The 23,331-nt window shown below is 39.4% G+C and overlaps 1 protein-coding gene across 2 annotated transcripts in view; it reads right to left on the bottom strand.

Moving 5' to 3' along the window:
• Positions 1-23,331, bottom strand: part of CCDC88C (coiled-coil domain containing 88C) — a 99,616-nt gene that overhangs the window by 5,131 nt on the left and 71,154 nt on the right. For both annotated transcript variants that reach the window (XM_039552389.1, XM_039552390.1), the window contains exons 15-28: positions 21,310-22,380; positions 18,927-19,054; positions 17,891-18,032; positions 17,089-17,277; positions 16,549-16,710; positions 15,111-15,388; positions 10,290-10,433; positions 8,751-8,937; positions 8,373-8,518; positions 7,070-7,159; positions 6,049-6,290; positions 1,908-2,090; positions 1,484-1,552; positions 636-704 (exon numbers count right to left, since the gene is read on the bottom strand). In XM_039552389.1, coding sequence (XP_039408323.1) covers positions 636-704; positions 1,484-1,552; positions 1,908-2,090; positions 6,049-6,290; positions 7,070-7,159; positions 8,373-8,518; positions 8,751-8,937; positions 10,290-10,433; positions 15,111-15,388; positions 16,549-16,710; positions 17,089-17,277; positions 17,891-18,032; positions 18,927-19,054; positions 21,310-22,380 — 3,100 coding nt within the window. The remainder of the gene's footprint in view (positions 1-635; positions 705-1,483; positions 1,553-1,907; positions 2,091-6,048; positions 6,291-7,069; positions 7,160-8,372; positions 8,519-8,750; positions 8,938-10,289; positions 10,434-15,110; positions 15,389-16,548; positions 16,711-17,088; positions 17,278-17,890; positions 18,033-18,926; positions 19,055-21,309; positions 22,381-23,331) is intronic.

Raw genomic sequence — 23,331 nt, 5'->3', positions numbered from 1 at the left:
TCAAAGCAATCAGAGCTTTGAAAAATCAGGACTAGTAAGAGTCTTTCAGCACCTTAAACAAGCACAACTACTTCTCCAAAGAATAAAAATAGCACTGCAGGCTAATAAGCCTTATATTAATAAGATAATATTGAGGTGCCTCTTTACAACCTGTGAATCACTAAAAGATCTCCCAGGCTGTGTGATCTGAGAGCTAGAACCTGACAGTGGAAAAGCAGAAAGCGGATTTTTCCCTCTTGGCATCCTTCAAGGATGCACAATTTCAGCAAAAGCAAATCTCCAGAGCACACTGATTCCATACACAAGCTGTGTACAGAGTAAGAACCACAGAGACCTCTTGCTGTAGAGAGTCTAATACGTTGCAGAGAGTCTAATAAATGGCCTGATATTTCCCACAATACGATGCCAGTCAGACTGAAGCAAAACTTGATTGTGTGCCTTAAAAGCCACCCCTTGCCAGAATCAATCTTAGAAAAGCACTTCTTGCCAGCATTTTGATTCCCATGTCCAGATTGCATAATCATTACCATTTCAAAACAACAGTCTTTAAAATTAATTGGAAGGAAAATGGCATTTTACACAGTTTCACAGAATTTCACTTCCTGTTTGTCATAACTCAGCTGTAAAAGCTTTACCTTTCAAATTGAGAGGTGAATTACTGCTGGAAGCGTTCCTACTGCTCTCTAAACTGTTTGGCCTGGACACTGAAAAACAAAAATCAAGCACTGAACAAACAGATCTTAAGTTCCTCTGATTCTCTAGAAGACTTGGCATCAGTCTCCCTTCTGAAAATAGGACCTGTGCAACTAAGTCACTTTGAAAACATTAACAACATAATATACACAGGATGCCAAAATCTGGACTGAGTAGAAACCATCTTCATTTTTCAAGTTGTTTAGGATCCATCTTGTTTATCTCATTTTTTGCATAAAGTAGTACCTTCTGGGTTTTGTTTTTACACTAACTATAAAGTAATGCAGATACTGAAAAAGCTCAACAATAAGTTGCTGTCTCTTTCTCAGTTTTCTTTGGAAGGAGCTGCTAGCCAGCTTGCAAATTAAGTCTTCCACAATCTCTAGGCAGGCAGTTCTGCTGCTTCAACAGTCTTGCCACTGTGCATCCACAAGCCCCACATAGAATTTTTCTTACTGCTGATTCACTCCCTTAAGGAAGGAATTAAACATTCTCAAAAAAAAATCACCAACAAATCTGTAGGACATGCATTAAAAGGTCTGTTGGTGGGGGAAGGCAACTTGCCTCAACATTAACATTGTTTTGAAAATTCATTTTGGCAAAACATCCATTAAAAGCTTCAGCAGAAAACTAGAAGCAGTTGGAACCACATTCCCAAAATGGTGCTGCATTACTACACCTCCTTCTGTAATATTAATGTAACTAAAATACTCCAGGACAGTTCACACGGATGTAATGAAACAAGTCTTAATGCAGATGTTTAGAGCACTCACACATGCTACAAGCTTACCATGCTGTCTGGTGCTTGCAAACTCCACCTCCGGGGACTGTTCACATAGATTATCTTCTGAATTATAGCCTGGAAAAGAACATAAAACTTAAAAGGCCAATTCAACACAGAAAGGTTAATCCTTCAGGCCAGTCTCTCTAGCAGTGTAGAAGACTGAGGTGATCCAAGAGGGTTTTATAGACCCATCTTCTAAACACTGGGTAGGGAACCACTGAAGAACTGACAGTCAAATGTGGTCTGTCAAGTTGATGACATTACAAGAGTGAGTAAACCCTGTATTTCATCGTTAAACCATTAAGCAGATAAAGTAGGAGTGAAAATATTAGTGCTCTGGCTTTATACTCAAATGCCACTAGCAGCCTCGCAGGAGCTACGAAGCAGCATGCCTGGCACTACCAGCCGGTGTATCAAATGCACCACACACCTTTGGGCCTGCTCTGGAGCCGAGAGATGGGAGTGGAAGTGTGCACGTGAATAGCTGAGGTTGAGTAGGTCCTGGGACCCATTTCCACACAGCTGGGTTTTGTTGCAGAGTCTGCTGAAATTTCAACATTATCATTGCTGCCTCCGTGATGGGAATTCCTTTTTTGCTTTAGGTCCATTAGCGCTGGTGGGGAGAGAGGTAAATGAATAAGACTCAGTGAAAAAATAGCATTTGGGGATTTGTATTTATCTGCCCATACAAACATGACAAACAGGCACAAAGAAACTGCACAACAGAGGCGCTAGTTTGGCAAGCTTTTCCATAAACAGTGCAGTAGTGGATAGGAAATTTCTGCCACCAGCTTGTCAATCATGTGTGCTCTCTGTAAAGTGTGGGAGTGACAAGGGCTGCTTAGTGCCGGTGGGAGGGTTGATATTATACATGCAACAATTACTGTGAAAGGAGGAAGAAAAGGAGCAAAGACATGAATCCAGAAAAGATAAGTGAAGTGTGAAATTCCCATAACATTATTCCTTGTAGGTGCATTTTGTAAGTACTTACTTCAGTAATAAAATAGAATAAGGAAAGAGTGACAGTAGTCATGCTCTTATTCGAAGAAAAATAATGCTGATTTGAAAATTATCTATCATGATCCATGCACTAAGCTAACTGCTTTCAGGCTTAGATCTTTGCTGTGGGTAAGAGCTCAGTCTTTACAAGGTTGAAACTGCTCTTAAGACGTTCTGGTGCAATGATTTTTAAGTGGAGTTCCTGGGATCTTAGCAGGAGAACAACAAAACTGTCTGCTAGAATATTACTTAGATTAAGAATCTGAAAAATTCTTTTCTACTGATGAAGCAGGTTAATTAATTCCTTGTAACATGAATGTAATGCTTTAAGTCACACATAGAACAAAATTTAAAGAATGTACTACAGAAAACACACTTAATGAGATGCAAGATTCTAGATTCTGTATATATTTCTATAGACTACTTGATTAATAGAAACTGAATGTTGAAAATGCAGCAGAGTGCAGCAGTCAAAATAAACAACTTGCAGAGACAACGGACAGACAGTTCAAAGCACAGAGCAGCTGTGAAGTGGTATTAGAGAAATGGACCAAGGTGCTGTCATCTTAGGTGGCCCCTGGAAGCTGACTTCATTCAGGAACAATGTTTTCTCCCAAGGTCTGTGTGGACTCCACTGCATAGGGCCAGCACTTGCTCTCAGAACTGAAGCTTATACCACGCCTGCAGGGGAAATTACTGGCTAAAGCTTCACATGCAAATCTGTATTTCTAATTGACTTTGTAGACACACTTAAAAGTTCTATGGATGCCAAAAATATTAATTACCCTGGAGATTAACATTCTCTACAAATCCCAAAATGGGCAGCAACAGGCTATTCTGCCAGAGTCCCTGGTTGTGCCACCAGGGACACTTCTCAGAGTGAGAAGGGAAACGAGATCTTTTGGCCTCTCTGCTGAGCTCCTGGTAGCACACTGCCCATGCTGCATCTAATTCTCTAACACGGTGCGGACTGGACCTGCACATTCATTTCAGAAGCCACCAGGTCATGACTACTAGACAACAAGAATTCTGGGCAATGGATTAATGAAGGTTATTCCCAGTCTTAAGAGAACAAATCTACATTCTTCTTCCAAAAAATCTGTTGAAACTGAATCAGAAGAAACCAAAACATCAGCTCAATTCAGGATGAATTTTCACAGTTGGAAGTATAAAACCTTGCAAATACCAGGTTTGAATGCAAGCATCAAGACACTTGGCTGAGAATAATTTTTCCAGTAGCTTCCACTCTATATTCAAAGCTAGACTATTTAAAAGCAGAAAAAGATGCTAAAAAACTTGTCTTTTAAAATCATTTAGTAGCACAGACTATTGGAAAAATCTCTGGAGTTTAAGACTGTATTTTTATTTTAGTATGACTACCACACTGTAGAAAGCATAGCAACAGCAAATCAGTTCAACACTTTAACTGGACACAATGCAAGTACATGACTGCAAGAAAATATTGAAGCGAACAGCAACTTCACTTACAACATGCACCACAGCCAATATACATACGCAAACTGTATGCCATGAGGTCCCCTAAGTGTGCTGCATTGAAGAAATGATCCACAGTGTGCAAGAGTGATTCATCTTCTACAGGAAAACTTAAGTCCATGTTCACTAATCTTTGCTTGTATTTAGAGTATTGTATAGACATGCTGAGTGTTTCTATCAATGTGCGTATTCTTTTATGGCATATGGGATTTTTTTTTTTTTTTTTAATATTTGACAGAAATAAATGAAGATAAATGCTACAGAGAAGTTGTTAGAAAATTCCCAGTTCCGGGAAAGAAAGAGTTTCGTTAGGAGAGGATGGGATGTCGGAAGAAGACCAGAACCGGAGCCGATTAGAGAAAGACTGATGATTCGATGGAGACTTAGGAGACTTTTCTTTATCCTTGCTTTTGCTTCTCAAAAAGGCAATCTTTTTGCGCTGTGCAGCTAAATTGTTATCACCCAGGTATCCCAAAAAGAAGAAGAAAAAAAAGTAAAAAAAAAAAGCCTTATAAATAAAATTTAAAATGTCTTAACACAGATTAAAGACTACACAAGCAGTAAAAACAGATACGGCTAAACAATGACCAACACCTATAATGGAGGACTGATGAATGCATAGCTGAACATAGCTAATCTGACTCAGGTTAAGTCATAGATTACCACATACACACAATATTTAAGCAAGTCCACTAAGAAATTACTGTTAGAGCATTCAAAATGTTTTCGCTTTATAATATAAAATTAAATTGGTGTACATGTTACTCAGTGATAACACACTCAAATTTCCTGGATGTCTTCTAGGCTTTAGTACCGGTGATCTGCATCTGCACAGAAGTGTGTTTCACACAACATCAAAATCAATGAAGCCCCAGAGACTTTCTGTTATCTCTGGCACTCTACAAGGGCCTTGTTCTGTAGCAACCCAAGCCCAACTTTCCATGCTGAACTTTTGATGCATGTTAAACACTTAACATCTCCTGGAATCATATGGATGATCTTATTCCATAAAACATCTGTTTTTACTTTAAGTGAATAAATGACCTCAAAGAATTAGAATAGAGAAAGGCTTTTTACCCAATCAAAAGGAAACCTTCAGACAGACAGATACTTGCAGTAGTTTATAATAAGAGTTCCACTTTTCTCAGCTGCTCCCCCCTTCTGTTTCCCACCCACCACAGTGGGAAGACAGGAATTTTTATTCAAGTATCAATTTCAAATTTGCTTCTTGAAAAGTATTCCTGGAATACAACAATCTATATATAGAAGCTGACAGAAATTATCTCAATAGAATAAACAAAGCTTGGGACATATATATTACCTTTAGTAAGGATGAAGAGTATTTATTTTGAGGAACTTTCTTTTAAATTTCCCATAATTAGGAACACCTGATTTACTGTATAAACTAACATAACAGAAAACCATTCCATCTTCCCTACATATGCCTTAGTGTTAAAAAAAAATAATTTCATCATTTAACATTACAAAATTCCTTGTTCAATTCTAAATCAAAACATGGTATTGTCCTCCAAAATCACCAGGTTATGATAAATCAGTTATTTACAATAAATGGGTTATTTGTTCTGCACGTGCACCACCTGCTGGCAGTGGCTGTCAGCCAGCTCATGCCCCTCAAAGAGCAGCCTCTCCTGAACTACACACTATTCCATGATCAAGTTTTAAACTGCTTTGCTACAAAACCCCAGTAAATGAACTATTTGAACCAACTTATTCAGTAACATGCAATACATCTAGGAAAACGAAGGAATTTTACACAGAAGGCGAAGGGGGTAGTAGTAGATAAAAGGAAGAAAGTAAACTAAAACTAAACCCAACCCGTTACCTTCTAGAGTTTACTCAAATTTCTAGTTCAGGGTTTTATGCATACTAAAACTTTTATTGTACTAAAAAAACCAAACCAAACCAAAACCAACTGAACAAAAAAAAAAACCCGACCAAAAACCCCAAAACCAAAAAAAAGGACATAAAATATAAAGTGATTGAGCCTTAACATTCTCTATATATTAAATATTTTTTAAATTTTTTCAGGTTATAAATTTGGGCTGGGCATTCCTTACCTTTGTTTGAAGAACCCCCAGGGTTCTCTCTCTCTTCCACAGGGTTTGACCCTTGAGAGGTATTATCCTGAGCCTCAGGTTGGTATTTCAGTTTTTGGGAAGCAGATGGAGAGTTTACCATCTCTGGGGATTCAGAATGCCATGTGGGGCTTTCTGCTGCTGGTTTCAACCGCTCCCTTGGAGTCTCCTTCTTTGGCTTGATTAATTTGACTAAGGCTCTGGCTCCAATCCAGGGGTTTTTCCTGATAAAGCAGGTTTTGTGAATGGAATTCAGAAAATGCTATAAGAAATACTCCCAAAAGAAGTTTACAGCTGTGCTAAAGCCATCAAGCCATCCTACATTCTTATTTTGTTTACTGTCATGATTTGGTTCAAAGAATGTAGCATAAATTTCACAGCACTTGAGATCCATTTCTCTACTAAAGTCAAAATTACTTTTACAGAAATATTTCTTCAGCACGAGAAATGTGAGAAAGACAACTGTTCACTCTGCTAGAAATCTAAACTACACATATGGACCCACGTAAGACATTCTTACAGTGTGAAAAACTCCACTACAAGAACAGACTAAGGAGGAAAGAAATGAAAGCTGCTTCGAAGCCTCTTTGCTAAGGTTATCAGTCAGAACTAGGTATGGTGGAATTAGCTTGGCTCTTTTTTGTTCTTAACATAATTTTTAAGTCCTTTCTCTCCAACAGACTGCTTATCCCTTGCTTTGAAAGAGCAGCTCTGAAAGCTCCTAGTGCTGTTTAGTCACCATACTGGGAGCAAAGTGGCTCTTTCCCAATTAATTTTGTTTCAGATTCGTGTATTAATACAGAGGGCCCCGCACGAGGCCCTATATTCCACATTAACACACCCTGCTGCGCTTCAGGGAATAGCTTTCAGAGTAAGAGTGAAGAGACAAGTGGAAATGACACCACCCTTACTTCAGAGGAAGTTTCTGTTATCCCCAGTTACAGAAAGCCCTTTCTTGTCCTCACAGATCTGTACAGCAGAACCAAATCCATGTGGAACTTACTTTTTTGGAGCAGGATCATAGAACTTGTACTGATCCATTATCTTCTCTTCAAGTTTTTCCTTATGTCTCCTTAAGGCATTTAATTTATCACTGTGAGGGGGAAAAGCATATTCCGAATCATCTGTATGAAATTAAGCATAATCAAAAAACTGAAGACCAAAAGCCACCAAGAGAGGAAAGAGACTGAAATACCTTCCTATCCTGAACCTTCAGAATCCCACTGAGTTCATTTACAGTCTGTTTCAAGAGGGCAAATGCAAAAGCCTACCAACCACGCTGGTGGGTGATTTTTGTGCAGTAAGTTTGAAAGGTGAAAGAACAACAGTAGATGGTGGTGCTAGATTACTAATATCTCAGGCAGAGTTAGTTTGGTGGGTGTTAAAATTAACTATATCTCTCACTCATTATTTTATTAACCTACACACTGGAAGTTAGCAAATCTTATTTTCATTCAAGTAGTAGGGCAAATGTACCTCCATCACAGAACAGTCAGACACCAGGATAAACAGAGTACATCTGAACTGTATTCAGCCTATTTCAGCAAACAATTTCTTAACACTTCAACCATATAAGCCAGTACTGCTATAAAACTCAACTCAGTAACTCCCACATCATCCTGATGTGCTTAAACTAAAATTCTTGGGATTAAGGACATTTTTTCTTCCTTCTTTCATATCTGTAAGAGAAATTCACTGCAGTGAAAACAGGATTCTTTGTAAAGGCACAGTATCTTTAAACAGGGTATCTCACTTCAGCGTGTCAACCTGTGCATGAAGGACACAGCAACATATGTTGATGTCTGTATCCTTAAAAACAACATGAAAGCAGGTATTTCTTGAAATGCAAATGACAAAACCAAGATGAATATGAATATTTGCTATTATTCAGGAACCTAAATATAAAATTACTCTCACAAGACTAAATTTGTTGCAACTTGGCTGTTTTCCAAAATCTTAAAAATCTTTCCAAACTTTCCCAAACTCTTCTTCTTTGACAAGTACCACTGGGTTTGGCATCCAATCTTTTCTAACTGAATTTTCCACATAGGTTCATCTGTATTATTTGAAAAGAGCTGCGCTTCCCCAGGTGTTTTGTGAACATCCCTTTGCAGCAAGGAAATGTGAAAACATTTTGTGCTTTCTCCAGTTACACTTATCTCCTACCAAACACCCCCTTTTCTGACAGATATCAAGAAGACCTATCATTCCACTGCCTGCTCTTCTAGCTCTGATGGATGATTTGTATTCTATATTCATCTAGATTACTTTTTTAGGTTTCACAATTGAAATCTCTTTTTTCTTACATGTACTGTTTCTGTTCTTCATGATACTGGTCCTTGCTCTCCATGTTCTGCTCCAGTAACATCTGATTCTGCTGGCTCAGCATCTGAATCTGACTCAGGAGGTGATGGTTTTCTTCTTCCAGATTTCCCTTTAGACGGGACAGGAGCTATTAAACAAGACAAATTAAGCTCTCCTCTGCATCTGGCTTCCCTGGAGTGCACCATAATCAAGGTAACAACAGTAGCATGGCGACCTAAGATACAAACCCATAAACTTCAAACTCTTATGGGTGCATTGTTAGTTTGGCCTTCTATACATAGCATGTCAAAAGCTTCACACAATAAATGTCAGCTCTCGAACTCAAAAGCAGCAGCAGCTGTGTATCTACAGCTACTCACCTCACAGTGGTTATCCAGCTTTGTCAGAGAGATATCCATGGATTGGTGCTGTTCTTTCAGCTCATCATAGCGAGCTTGCCAACGATTCAACTCCAACTGAGAGTTGTTCAAGGAAGTTTTCAGCTCTTTAGTGTGTGAATGCAGCCCTTCATACTCTGCCTTTAGTTGGTTGTGCAAGAAATTCACCCTAAACACGAAGAAGACAGCAGACTTAAGAAGGATGCTTCACAGAAACGACCTCACATTCAAAGACCACACCACATCTGTTTGCAGCTCTCACTAAATCAAACATAGTTCCAAAGAGTAACTCCTAAGGACATTTTTATTCTAAGCATATAATAAAATTTTATTAAGAAGTAGTGATAACATTATAAAAAAATTTCTAATCTACAAAAGAACTGAAAGGAAAATATATGAAAAATAAAACTGCTGTTTCCTCAATATGTGAGAAACACACCACAAATTTCTGAGGCACAAAGTATTTAAGAGCATTTGTATATAAAGGCAGCTCTATCTGGCAAAAAATAAAGAAAACACATTCTTGTTTTTATCCTGATGCATGAAATATGAGCATTTAAGTGTTCTGAAGTGTGAAACGCTGTAGTGTTGTAAGATGATACTGGGGCAGTCTTTTACACTTTTAGGTAAATATAAAAATGTCTACAAATCATGAAGGCATAACATTAAATAACTAAACGAACAGATTAAGTTCTGTATCTGCTGACAGATAAGCCTGGCTCTCTACCAGCCCTGCAATCAACATTATGCGACGTCTTTGTCCCTAAGAAAATGAATTAGGAACAGAAAACTTGAGAATACCTCTGGAGAGCTCTGCACTGTTCTAAAGTACACTTGTACAATCGTAGCTCAACTTAAAATGTGATTTTTAAATATAATTTAACCTGACATTGCTTTAACTTGAAGTGGTCTTGGCCCCTTATTTGTACCAAACAGATTCTCAAAACACCTTCGTAGTAACTAGCAAGGCTAGGGGGAGGTTTTTGGGGGTGGCTCTCAAAAGGGGCTCTGCCATGAGTGAACAGCTACCCACTGATCAAGAGTCTCTAAGACTGCTTTTAGTAACAGAAATGGCAGTTTTCTCTGGGAAGCAGAAAATAAACAATGGTAACTCCTAGAGCTAAAATCATATCGTGTAAAAACCATAAACCAGTTCTCCTCAAGGGAAAAAAAAACCCAGTACCATCTGGGGGGTTGGGCATTTGTAGCTCTGACTAAAGGCAAGTGCTTGGAAACAATTCATTGCAGAAAACCCTTGTGAACTGAACCAACCACATGTGGAAGCTTATTTTGTATGAGCAAAGGTCCCAGGTCTGAAGCACCAAATAACAGTATCGGTTGACAGTATTCATGAAGCTGACAATATTTAATGAGTTAAAATTACCAAATTAACAGTACTGAAATAGAGAAAAAACCACAGACACATTATATGAAGGTACTTCAGAGCTAAAGCAACATATCCATGTTTTGCGTAATTGACTTTTAAATTAAATATATAACAATTTAGCAAAGGAACCATACCTGTCCAGTTCTTCCCTCAGCTTCTGATTTTCCCCAGTGGTTACTGCATTTGATCTTCTCTCTTGTTGCAGAACCTCTCTCTCAGATTTTAAAACTAATTCCAACTCTTCTAATTCTGCTTTGTGTTTCATTAAACTGCTGTATCTGCAAAAGGAGGAATAGCACACCCTCAGCTTTCATTTAAACATTTTTCTTCCTCTGGATTAGGATTTTTAATACGTAATACCCCAATGACCAGAAAGTATTTTTTTTTCCTGCTTGCTTTATTTCATCCACCTTTATGTGGTTAAACTTCTACCAAAGCTGAAGAATTCCACACTATGCATGAAAATTCAACTTAGTATACAAGTCAGCAGAGAAGACTTTAGGGGGAAAAAAAAATAAAAGAAAAAGAAAAGCATTTTTTAAGCAAACTGGAACACAACTGCCAGAATCTTACTTCAATTCCAGATTTTGGTCATTTGGTGAAAGCATGAGATTCTGCAGAGTGCATCAAAACTGCTCCACTAAACCAGAATCCAAATCACAAATAATTGATGGTGGCAAGAGTAAAAAATCTGACTAGAAAGCAGCTCCCAAAAAGCAACAAGAAAGCAGAGCAATGAGCAAGAAATTATTAGGTAACCACCTCATGCATATTAGGTTGTATGTATAGGTAATAGCATCCTGCACATCTACTAATCTCCTGCATATTCCAGACAGATGATGAGTATCAGTGAGTTGACAGCAAAACACCTTTAAGCAGGGGGTGACTCACATGCTCAAGTGGCTCTATTCGTTCACTAGTGAAAAAACCAAGAGCAAAAGTGGTGTTCACATCCGGCCTTCCACTATTACTTGGTTTATGTAACTTGTGGATAAACCATTCAGGGCAGGGAGATGGGGGGAGAGAGAGGGCTGATGCCATCAACTGTGTCTTTAATTTTGATCTCTGGAATGCTAAAGTAACCGATGTGTGGAACGAGTCCCCTGATACTTGGCACAGGCATGGATTAGGGAGGCTCAGCCTCCCTGAGGTGCTACACCACCTGCATTCAGAAAATGCTGTGAAGAACGAGGTGGATTGAAATCACTTCACAAGGCAGCAAGCTGTTCCCAGATTTTTTTTTCCCTCTGGTGGCTTCTGTCAGAATCTGTGCCCGTACAGATACACCGGCAGAGGCCACTGGGGCCACCGGTGCAATGAATGTCAAAAGTCATCAGCACATTTTTTGGTGACTGTAATATAAGGGTATTGCCCCAAACTATCAGATACATCTGTGTCAGTAATGGAGAAATATTCTTCCAAGCAATTTTAAAACAGAATCTAGGTGGAAGATGCAGCATTGCTTAAAAAGCTAAAGAGAACAAGCATCATCTTTCTGTGACTCTCATGCCAGCAGAGATGAATGCAGAGCACAGTTACTCTGCAGTCAGGAAAACTTCAAACCAAAACCAAAACCAGCAGACAGCACCAAATACACTGACTCCTGCCAACTTCTTTTTCTTTCAGGCTACCATTCCCTTCATCCCAGGGTCAAATTACAGCCTGTCCCAAATTCCAGTCCATTGAAGGGCCACACAGAAAAGTACCTGTCTCCCAGACAAAAGCTGCTTTATGCTATTCATTCCCAGTAACAGCAGTAGAGTTTAATTAACCTTATTTATTTATTTTCTTCCTCTATTCAGGTCTGGGACATTTCAAATTCAATGTCCGTACAACAAATGGAAGAACATGAAAGCAGAGGAAGGTTTCACATCCAGCTCCAAGAAGCATTTTAGACAGACTGTGTGCCAATCCAGAGTCTGAGAAGACAAACTCCTGTTAGTCCTTTGGCAGAGATTCCCATGGCTGTCTCTGAAGAAACTGTGCTGTAAATTCTTTTGCTGTGTCTGTATGATAGGGCTACTCTGTTCATTTTTATCCAAGCCCTCTATATTTTAAAGAGGGCTCCTTAGAGAGAAGCAGAATACTGGTCCAGTGTTACCAGCCAGGCCCAGCACCACAGGCTGCCACATGGAGCCCGAGGTATACCACAGCTGCTCCCCTAGTTGTTAGGTGAAAGGTAAGAAAGAGGAGACTGTCTCAAAAATAGAAATGATTCTTCATGTCCAAAGCCCTAATCCTCAGCCAAAACCTTCTTGTAGTACAGATTCAGCCTGGAGTCTACAATTTGAGCACAATCTGTGCAACCTGACAAGTTCTACCACCAGGGACCAGGTTACCCTTCCTGTAAACTATTCGGCACTCATGGTCATTTCACTTTTTAAAGCATGAGGCTCTTGGACAAAGGGTTTTAAAAAGATTTTCTTATACACGCATATAGAACCTATAACCATTCCTAGGACTGAACAATCACAGTCCTCTTTACTCCCTTTTGGCTTTTATTTTTTCTGCTGCTTTTTGAGGAGAAATACTATGGGTAGGTAATTGTGACTGAGACAACTCTGAAAACACTCAGCTATGGTAGGAAGCGTGGCAAAAGGAACCCAGAAAAATAATTACCAGGCAGCACTGGTAACATAATAATACAGCTCCCTGCAATATGTAATCCTACACAGCAGGGATTCTTTTTCCAATGTCTCTGTAGGATTAGACTTCTCCAGACTAAGCCACAAAGAAATGCTCAGGGATCAGTTAATCAATTGTAGCTAGAAAGTTATTACCTTCTCTTAGTAATATGCAATATGTAAAGCAAATTTTAAAATGCAGCAGAAGCAGCCAACCCTTCTGTGTTCTCTGAGATGGTCAGCCAGACACCACAAAGTCAAAAAACTGTTATTAATGGTAAATGACCCAAACATACCAACCCTCTTTTTCTTGCTAAGCCAAACCCACACATCTGCGGTTCATTGGGTTATGACAGGCCATTTCACTGCAGTAACACACCACCCATTATTAAATCCCCACTGCAGTGTTAATACTGTGCAGACAGAACCAAGAGAGGTTTAACAAAGTTTGCTCAGGTGCAGAAAACATTCTGTGGTTAGAATGCAGCAGAGGTAACTACACAAACCTTGGGGACGTGCTGTTGGACGTGCACAAGCTAACTGAAGTTGCTGTGGATCTTTCTAGACAAGCTGCAGTCATAGGTTTGTGTGGAAGTGTAATCCTGCCTTAAGCAACAGAACTATGATTACAGTACTGTCACCAGCTGAGGAAAACCAAACACCTTGGAGTTCTGATGAGCAAAACCCATCTCTTAAACACCACACAAGAGAACACCTTGGCTGCACTAAGCTGCTCTGGTGAAAATTTAGCAGGCGGTGCATTCTAGCTGAATTTGAAAGTGAAATATTCCATCTTAGCAGTTAAATACTTTAGTTAAAAAGAAGAGGTATAAGAGAACTTTTCTTAGCTAGTCTTTCTCCCTTCTGCTCCCTCAGCAGCACATGATGGAGGGAGAACAAAACATGCACTAAAAAAGCGGCTTGTGGCTTTTTTCCTGACAGCCAAATGGGCTCCTTGGACAAATCACCTTGGTAAGTATCTTTTAAGACTGATCTGCTGAGGAGGATACTGCACTCTTAAAACTGCCAAACTCAACCTGTTTTGAATATAGAGAAGGCCACCACCTGCTCCCCTGCAACACCTCTCACTAGGAATCACATGTCAGAAACAGAGTCCAAACTGTTAATGATTACACTGGATATCTGAGCACTTACCTCTCTAGGTAACCTATTCTTTGAAAAACACTTTTTCCTTAGGCTAGAGCTGCTAAGTATTTGGTACTCATCAAGCAAAGAAAGAATACAGCAAACCGCCTTAACAGACTGCAGTGTAGTAATCTCAAGCAAAGCCTGAACCAATGAGAACCATTAATCAGTCTGAGAGAGACTTGGTAAGTAGGAACAGCGTCTGCGTAATCACTTACAGCTCATTTAGTCAACAGCCAAGCAGCTGTCCTGTCACACAGCCCCAGTGGATATTTTAATCACAATAAGTTTATTTCTGTACTTTATAAGAATCTACCGCACATTATTTGCCAGCTCCTTAATCTTTGAGAAGAAAAGTTTAGCACCAGTTTTCAGTCTAGCATCAAGGATCACCACTGAGTTGCTCTGAACCCAATTAATGATCTTGCACAGAAATTAAACTTAAATACAAGTGATTTGAGGAAAATCACTGAAATGCAAAAGAGAAGTTTGAGAGGTAGGCAGGAGCAGCATTTTTTGTAGTAATACACCATGTATATTGTTCAACCCACGCACAACTGTCAGAAAACAACAGTGACTAGAGACTAAACAATTAACAGTTTACTGATTTCCTAATTCAACTGAAAGGCCTGAAGCAAAAGCTTTAGATTATGAGAACTACAAGAAAATTAATAATACATCACTATCTGATAGGTCAATACAGCTTCCTTCGGAGAGCCTCCTTTGACATGACATGGATGCCACAAAGTTCAATTATTGAAATTTCTCAAGATACACACCAGGCACGTACAGGTAACTACCTGGGTGACCTGCAGACTTCATCGTTAGAACAGAGACCTCACACAGTAGAACTGGAGAATGTTTTTAAGGCTGTAGGTTGTTACAGCGCAAATTCTTAAATGTAGTGGAAGCATTTAAGCTACTTCTGACAAAGCATCCCCAAGATCCAAGCCACTGTTTGCTAAATATTACCAGAGTTAACTCTGTTCTGACACCTTTAGAGATCTGAAATCTAGATGAAAATACTTGGAAAACTCCAATGTCCCAATGACAACAAGAATGACTAGGCACTTTTTCAGGGCAACAACTTCGTAACTTCTATTTGCAATTGGAGACAACATTTAAGGCTAAAATTCTAACATGGCCACATTCTGGCTACACTATACTCCTGAGCAGTGAGCGTACCTCTCACCCAGACCTTTGTGCTCCAGATCCAGGGTTTTGTGTAATGTTTTCAGGCAGCTGTGCTGATTTATTAGCCTTTCATACTCTGCAGACTGCCGTTCATGCAGTGAAGCAAGGTGTTCATGGTCCTGAAGCAATGACTCATACTCAGCTTTCAGCTGCTCCTTCTGTTTCAGTAGATTTTCATTCTCATTCTCCTTGGCTGTCTGCTGATTTTGGAGTAAAGTGTTCTGGGCCATCAGTGAAGCACTCTGAGAGCTGAGAGTTGAATTTTCTACCTAAAGTTTCTCAAATAGAAAGTAAATATTACTTATTCACCTCCACTGGTAGATACAACAAACATTTTGTAGCAGCTTACATCAATATAGAGTTATTCAAGAATAAAGTCACTGCCTTGTAGACTTAAGGCATCTATGTACAATTTGGCATAATTTTGGTATTACCACTGCTAGTATGCACCCCATAAAGCCATGCTATAAGTAGTATGAAAATTATCCCGATGACCTCCAAACTGAAAAAACACAGTTTTACCAGAAGCTCTTGAGCCCGAAGACTGAGATGATCTGGAATACTCGCAACTCAATTGCATCTCTGACAATCATGATCAAAGTCAAAAGTTACCCCACAGTTGTGTACACGTAACGAAGCTTAAGTTCACCCAAACTCAAAAATATTAACTGCATCACTGTGTCCGTGGACAATACTCCTAACACTGTGTATGTGAGCAGTACTCATAACAAGTCTGGTTTCAGTAGAGAGATGGTGTATTGATTTTATATGTTGCTAATATAAGTCAATTACAGGTGAGAAATAATTAAAGAGAACCAAAACACCCATCTCTGAACAGGTAAGAGGAAAAGCTTGAGAAGTGAAAGTCATAGACTTTCCATTCCAATCCAATGCTGTCCTTTGAAACTGGTCTTTCTCAAACTAAGTTTATTTTTTTAAAATTCAAATACTTTTTATGAGTATCTTTTCCACTCGCAACTTTGACATTTTGTCTGAAAGCCTGAAAACTGTGATTGGAACTCATTGCTACAATACCTACGAGGAGCTGACTTGTGTCCTCTTTTCATTTCTTCCAAGCTCTTTCACAGGCATAGCATTAACAGAAAAAAGCAAAGAGCAAAGTTTTTTTTTATTTCAGAAGTGTAGCTTATGGAATAACACATCTGGATTTTGCTGTATTGATTTTAACAAATTCTCTCTAACTAACCACCTTCTTGCTGAAGGTAGCTACCAGACATTAGCTACAGAGCCAACTTCCCTTCTAGCTTAGAGAAATTCAGACCTCAAACTAAGCTCCACCTTCTGGACCTCATCTTTACATCACTGCATCAGCCTACCAACACAAACGTTTTACTATTAGCTGTCATCTTCTCCACACTACTGTAATCAAATCCAACCTCCTGGCACAGAGGCACAAGGCTGCCCTGACCTGGAGTTTGGCTGTCTGCGTCTGCAGGGCAGTGTTGTGCTCCTGAAGGAAGACGTTTTGCTTCTGTAGTGTCAGGATCTGATTGTTGAAGGAGACATTCTGTGTTTCCAAATGCTTTAGCTGTTCCTTAAGCAGCTGCTTCTCAGTATGCAGGGCTGCATTCTGAAAGAGAGATGGCATTGAAGGGGTGACAGGAAGAAAAGAAACAGCTGTCCTGATCATCTGGAGTCCTATCAAAGATGAGAACCAATTAGTGATGATCATCCTGCAACAAAGGCATAAAACAAACTCTTCCCAGCATTAAATGAAGGTAGGACGGGTGTTACACATTAATCCCTGCAAAGATGGGACAAGACGGACACAAGACACATGAAGCACTTAAGTCCCGTGTAGTCCTAAGAGACATCCAAGAAATTTGGTAGACTTGGGTGCTCCAGAAAACCTACCAGATTCCTTTAAGCTCAAAAATCCAGTTTCCAGCAACCCACTCATGAGCACAAGGGAAGTCTATCAGCTAAGAGGAAATAGAAGAAGGCTTACATTCCTTTCCAGTTCAATTGCCCTGTCCTTCAGTTTCAGAAGCTCTGTGGTAGCTTCTTGGTGCCCCGTTTCCAATTTCTCATTCATTTGCTGGTTGGGAATGAGCTTCTCTGCTGAATTCCTCAGTGACTTCTGAGCACACTGTCCATCCTGCTGAGTCTGCTTAAGTGCATCGAAGTCCTTCTTCACCTACACAGTCAACAAGCAACTTCAGCACTGAGGGAACTGGGATTATGCATTAATAATGATGGGATATGTCACTCCTCTCTTGCTCTGTACAGACTTTCAGAGATTCAACAACCATTACCCCACTTCACAGACAGGGTAGCTGAGACACAGACAGGTGGAAGATTCCACGTCTCTTGGCCTCCAGTCAGGGGTCTTTTGACCCAAGCTCACTGTCACCTAACAAACAGGCTGTTCCTAGGTGAGATGTTTCAACTGCAGTCTTCTTCAGCCTATGTTTCCACTAAACAAGGCAGAAAAACACAGCCATGCCAATAAAAAAAACATGGGAAAACAGATCTAAAAAGAGCAATTATCCAATAGCACCCTTGCTGATGTGCCCCTAGAACAAAATTTTTTAATGAATTTTGTTTCGTTATATAGAAAGGGACAAAAAAAAAGGCAGTCCAATGGAAAAAAGTTCTTTGGAATGATGTGTATAGAAAGGGGCAGAGAGAAGAGACAACCTGTTCTTCAAAAAAAATCAAACCTCAAACCAAAGAATCTCTGAACATGTGAACACATTTACGTGTTCAGAACTACACTGTGAAAAGTTAAAATTCACTTAAGCTCTTACCATATTTAGATCATTCTGTAACTGCTGGTTCAAGTTCAGAAAGTCTTTCACTTGCGCTTCCAGCATTGCAATCTTTTCCTCTTTCACAGCTAGTGTTGATTTTAGTGCTGATTCAGTTTTGCTTTCCAGAACCTTGTATTTTCTGAAAAATATGATAATAGCTTTCCAGTGTATGCCACTAGGATACGAGCCACCATCTAAATAGAAGACTTCACCTTCACCCATTCCCAATCTCACTACATGTTAAATTGTATGTGCTTGCTTCTTCAGGAAAATGATTTCCTCTAGTGTTGCAGATTGCTACTGATATATTATAGCTGGGGAACTCACTTATGGAAAATCCAATCAATTGTAATAGAGGTTAACACCAGCATGGTTCTACAGAAGTATGAAAGAGTTATATAACTTGAAAGAAAATAAGTTTTTCTCTTTTTCCCATAATTACACTACAGAAATTTCTTCTCATGGCTCTTTCGTACATTCGTGACAAGAAGGAAAATTCACAGACTAAAGACTCCTACAAGATGGGTATGTTTCTCTAAGTAGGTCTTACCAAGAAGCCAATATACACACAGGTTGTTGGGATTTTCTTTGTTCATTACTATAGGACTTACAAAGGAATTCCTTGCCATCAGATGTTTCTTAGGCAATATCTATGTTTATACTAACAGGTATCGGGATCACCAATTACATGAAGTAATGACAGACACTGTTTAATAGACACTATCCTTACTTGTTAAAGAGATCATGAAGAGAAGTACACACTGAAATAGCTACCCAACTACTCTGCTGGGGAGCACAGAGGAACTGTAGTAACACTGCTAGCATGGAGGTAGAAAATTGCATTTCCTCCTTCCACCCAAAAAATGTTTTGCAAAACTTACAGTATGCTGCCAAGCTTGCCTCAGAAAAATGTGATTTATCTCCAAACTTGTTAAGGGTAATGGCAAGGAGACAGATGAGAACCAAAAAGAAAGGCAAAGGGCTTCAGTTAGGCTGAGTCAAAAGAATGACTAGAAGAGCTCAGTTTTCTTACGTGTCATCATTTCCATTATCATCCCCCAGCAGCAGCTCTTTGTTCAATCCCATCTTCTCCAGTTCCTGGCTCAGTTTATCCAGCTCACTAGACAACTTCTGACTCTTCAGCTTCTCCAGGACCAAATCCTGAAAGAAGCATTAACATGACTAGTTGCTATGCAAAGGGTGGTGATAATTATCCAGCACTACACATTTCTTTTAAGAGTACTGAAAAAATCACTGGATAAAATCCTAGTTTCAAGTAGGTCAGCTAAAATTCTTCATCAGTGACAGCTGAGTGCAGAATTAAACTGACTGCTTTTATTTATAGGTCACTTGAAATAAATCTGCAGAATGCTTCTTTTGGCCTTTGCCTCACTCACTGTACTGAACGACTTCTGCCAACACTGGCTTTGTGCCTGCCTACCAAACGAAGGAATGTGAGGACCAGGAGACACCACCCCATCTCTGTGCCACACAGGGATGTGTGCAGGCCAGGGGACCAGCAGAGGGAGTTCCCACCTCTCAGCTAGGACAAAAAGCCCTGCCAGCACTGGCATACATAGAGAGGAGCAACAGGACCTCAGTATGGAAGTCTTCTGAGGTATTATGGCTATGATGTTATTAGCAAGGGACTTGGTAACAGGCTCAGTAGTGAATAATGCACTGAGTTTCTGACATACGGTAAATTAATGCCCAAAATTTAAAAAGTGTATTATTGTAGCATAAGAGACAAGACAGCTTTGGACTTGTGACTTTGCTCACTTATTCTGGTATCTACTAATGCAGCCTGGTTTCATTTAGGTTTCTTTGGGAAGAAACTAAAGCAGAACCCAGCAAGGAAGTCACACAAGGAGAACACCTGACAGCATTGTACCAGAAGGTATATTGGGACAATGCTTTGCTGTTATGCCAGTAAAGTGGTCTGTGTGGAAACGGCCTCGAAAGACAGCCTGCGTTTCTAAAAAGCACAAATTACTTTTGGTGCATGGCTAAGTGTGAAGATCCCTACCATTCAAAATTCTCTGAAATACAAAGGCACCATAGAGATCTACATTGCTCATGTTTCTGCTAAAAGTTTTCTTAAACAACACATGAAGAAAGAACAAAAATGCTACTGAAGCACTTTAAGTAAAAAAAACAAAACAAAACAAAACCAAACTACCCTGAATATCAAATAGAAGCAAGAATAAAATTTTAGAAAAATATTTTGTTAAACTCTAGGTATTCAAGAGTCCTCTGATATCACAAATGTAGCCATGAATTCATTCACACAGCAAGGGAAAAAAATGTATGGGTAAGGCCAGTGCCAGTCCAGTGGTCTGTAAAAAAGGGTCCCTTCAACATCCATTAACTCCTTCAGCAGGATCTATAGAAAGTAACTAAGGAAAAGAAGATGGGCTGCTGTATGGAGGTCTGCGCCACTGGAAAATCTGCAGAAGTCTGAGAATGAAAAGATTAAAAAGGAGCCTTCTCAGAAATTATATTATTTTATTTATTTTTAAGGAAAGTTGGACAGAAACACAACTTGGGATTGTGTCAAGTGTTTCTGACAGACTTTATTTCTCCTCCTCAAAATTACACTAATGCTTCAAAAATTGAAATAAAACTGAACGTTAAAGTAAGTGATTGCCTACTGTATTAGTCTTGCTAAACTTACTTATTTCACTGAGCTACTGCAGCACGACCCTTTTTCCTTTTAATTTCACAGGAAATCTTGTTTCTGGCAGGACAACAGCAGCTGGGACAGGCAATGAGAGCAAGTTGCAATAACCTGAATCTGCTCATAGGCCACTTATAAGAGTGCCAGGTTCTGGCACACACATCCTCTGATTGCCAAAGTCCCAATGCTTGGTGCAGGGAGAGATCACTGCTGCTTAGCATGCTCTCACTCAGCAGGGAAGCATGTGGGGAAAGATGCTGTATGTAAGGTAGCTGTAAAGCCAAATCTTGGTGCAGCTCTTATTGAAAGGTTTAGGTTGGTCATCTGGGATGGTTTTGTCTCTTTCAGAACAGGGATGCCAATGTGTCCTCAGCAAGTGCTAGAAATTTCTAGACCTGAGAGTCAATCTCCCCTGCTGGAGCTCTTACGTTAGCAAACAATTTTGTGGTCACAGTCAGAGAAAGTATCAAAGTCAGAGAAAGTATCAAAGGCACCACATGAGAGCTGTTTTAAAATTTTATTCTGCATGGAGAAAGACATAATTTTGAGACTCTGTATTGTGGACACAAAGTGGAGTACTGCACAGCTGCACCAAGTGCAGTTTTTGGTATGTTCCACTTTCCAGGAACAGTTGTTAAGGCTGTGAAGATCTCCTGTGGGACAGATATCTCCCTTTAGTACTTCACTGAGCTTAAAAAAAAAATAGCAGCATACAACCCAGTAGAATTATTTTGCTTACCTCTCTCAATGTAGCTAGTGTTCCCTTATCAATTGTAACTTGCTTTAGGAGGTCTTTATTGTCCTTTTCAAACTCTTTCAGTTTATTAGATGAATCTCTGAATCGAGCAATTTCCTTTTCTAGTGTCTTGTTTTCCTTCTCAGCAACTGCCAACTTTTCTTTATTGTCATCCAAAGTAGCATCTCTCCACTCCAATTGCTGCCAAAGCCGTTTTGTTTCTTTCTCTAGCATTTTTTTGTCTTTTTCTAGCTGAGACATTTCTTGTTCTAGGGATTTGTTTTCCTTTTCTAACCTCTCTAGCTGTTTGGCAGAAACCTTTAGCTCTTCAAGGTTCCTCTGGAGGACCTGATTTTCACTCTCCATTCCTTGAACTTCTTTTTCTAATTCCTGGATCTTTTTACTGCTGTTCTCCACCATTTGCTGAAGTCTCTGGTTTTCAGAGTTGACGCTCTGATAGATTAGCTCCAGCCTCTCTGATTTCTTGTTCACTGCTTTTAACATTTCCACATTCTTTCGTAAGTCCTCTTTCTCCCTCTCCAAATCTTTATTTTCTGCTTCTATTTGTGCCATTTTTGTGCTGGTAAATCTCATGGTCTCTACCACTCTTCTAAGCTCCAGATTTTCTTCATCCAATTGCTTGTTGTCCCTTTCCAGGTCACCAAGCCGGATGGAAATATTTTGTAATGTGTCCAAGGATTTTCTTAGTTTCCTATTTTCCACTTCCAGATCGCCATTCTCTTGCTCAAGAACTTCCACTTTTTCTGTCACTATTTTCATCACTGCTGCCTTTTTTGTGAGCTGCTCATTCTCCCTCTCCAGTCGGTGGAGCTCTTTTTCCATTTCTTCCACCCTTTCCACTTTTTCTCTAACCTGGTCAAAATCCTTTTGCAATTGTTTCTTCTCAAATTCCAGCTTGCTCAGTTTGCTACTAGTCTCGGTAACTGTTTCATGAAGGATTTTGTTCTCTTTTTCGATATCCTTCACTCTTGCCTCGCTGCTCACTTGTGATCTTTGTCTCAGGGATAAGACAACTTGATTAAGGTGATCATTTTCTTGTTTAAGGTCCTTTATCTACATAAACAGTTGTGCAAATGTTATTCATCTACTTTACAAGTGCAATACAAATTAGCCCTAAAGCAGACAGATGATTGTTAACAAAATCATATCCATTTAATCCAAGATAAATTTCTCAGCAAATTACTGAATATAACCAAGAACCCAAACTATTGAAAAAAATTGTTGCCTCTGGTAAGCCACGATTTTAATAAATTAAAAAGTGTGCGCTACATTCCTGCCACCATCCAAGAAGGCTGAGGCAGAAGGAGAAAGTAAAAAGAGGACCTTCAGAGAACACCTTGGAGAAGATGCTTTGCTACAAATAATTCCTAATAGAGGGTATATTTCTGTCTAGGTTTAGTCTAAGATAGTCTTAAGTCCCAAAGTCCTCATCTTTAGGATCTGAAGACTGAAATTATCTCTGATAAGGTGTCAGGAATCTCAGAATGCTTGAAAATGTAGAGCAGTTACAGATGTCATTAAAGAGACACTTCCTGTAAGGACAGTACACTTATCCCACTGGTCAAATTTCAGCTGATGCAATTGCAATTTAGACTGCAATTTGCATTTGATTCTTATATTAGACAACATCCACACAAATCAAAAGGGCCTAGACCTGAAAAAATCACAAACTGCTCTTTTTGACAACTGAGAATATATCCTGTTTTACTTCCTGCCCTACCTTCAAACCATGCATTAATTCCTGCCACAAAGCATCTGTATTTGTTCTAACTGAAATGCAAGACTTTGTTGGTAAAGTGCAGTTTCCCAGGGGAGAAGTATGGGTAAAAATCCTTCAAGATTACAAGAACTACACAAAAATAAGATGTTTTGCTATTTAATTTTTGCCTCACAGAAACTTATAAATTTTCATACAGGTTGAGAATATTTAGACCAGTCTCTAATGATCTTTGTCTGTACTTTTTTCATTTGTCAGATTAGTACAGATGATATGATACTTGCACA

This window comes from Corvus cornix, chromosome 5, assembly GCF_000738735.6.
Source record: "Corvus cornix cornix isolate S_Up_H32 chromosome 5, ASM73873v5, whole genome shotgun sequence".
Classification (NCBI taxonomy): Eukaryota; Metazoa; Chordata; class Aves; order Passeriformes; family Corvidae; genus Corvus; species Corvus cornix.
Note: the sequence above shows the minus strand (reverse complement) of the source record. Positions and strands in the feature narration are given on the sequence as shown.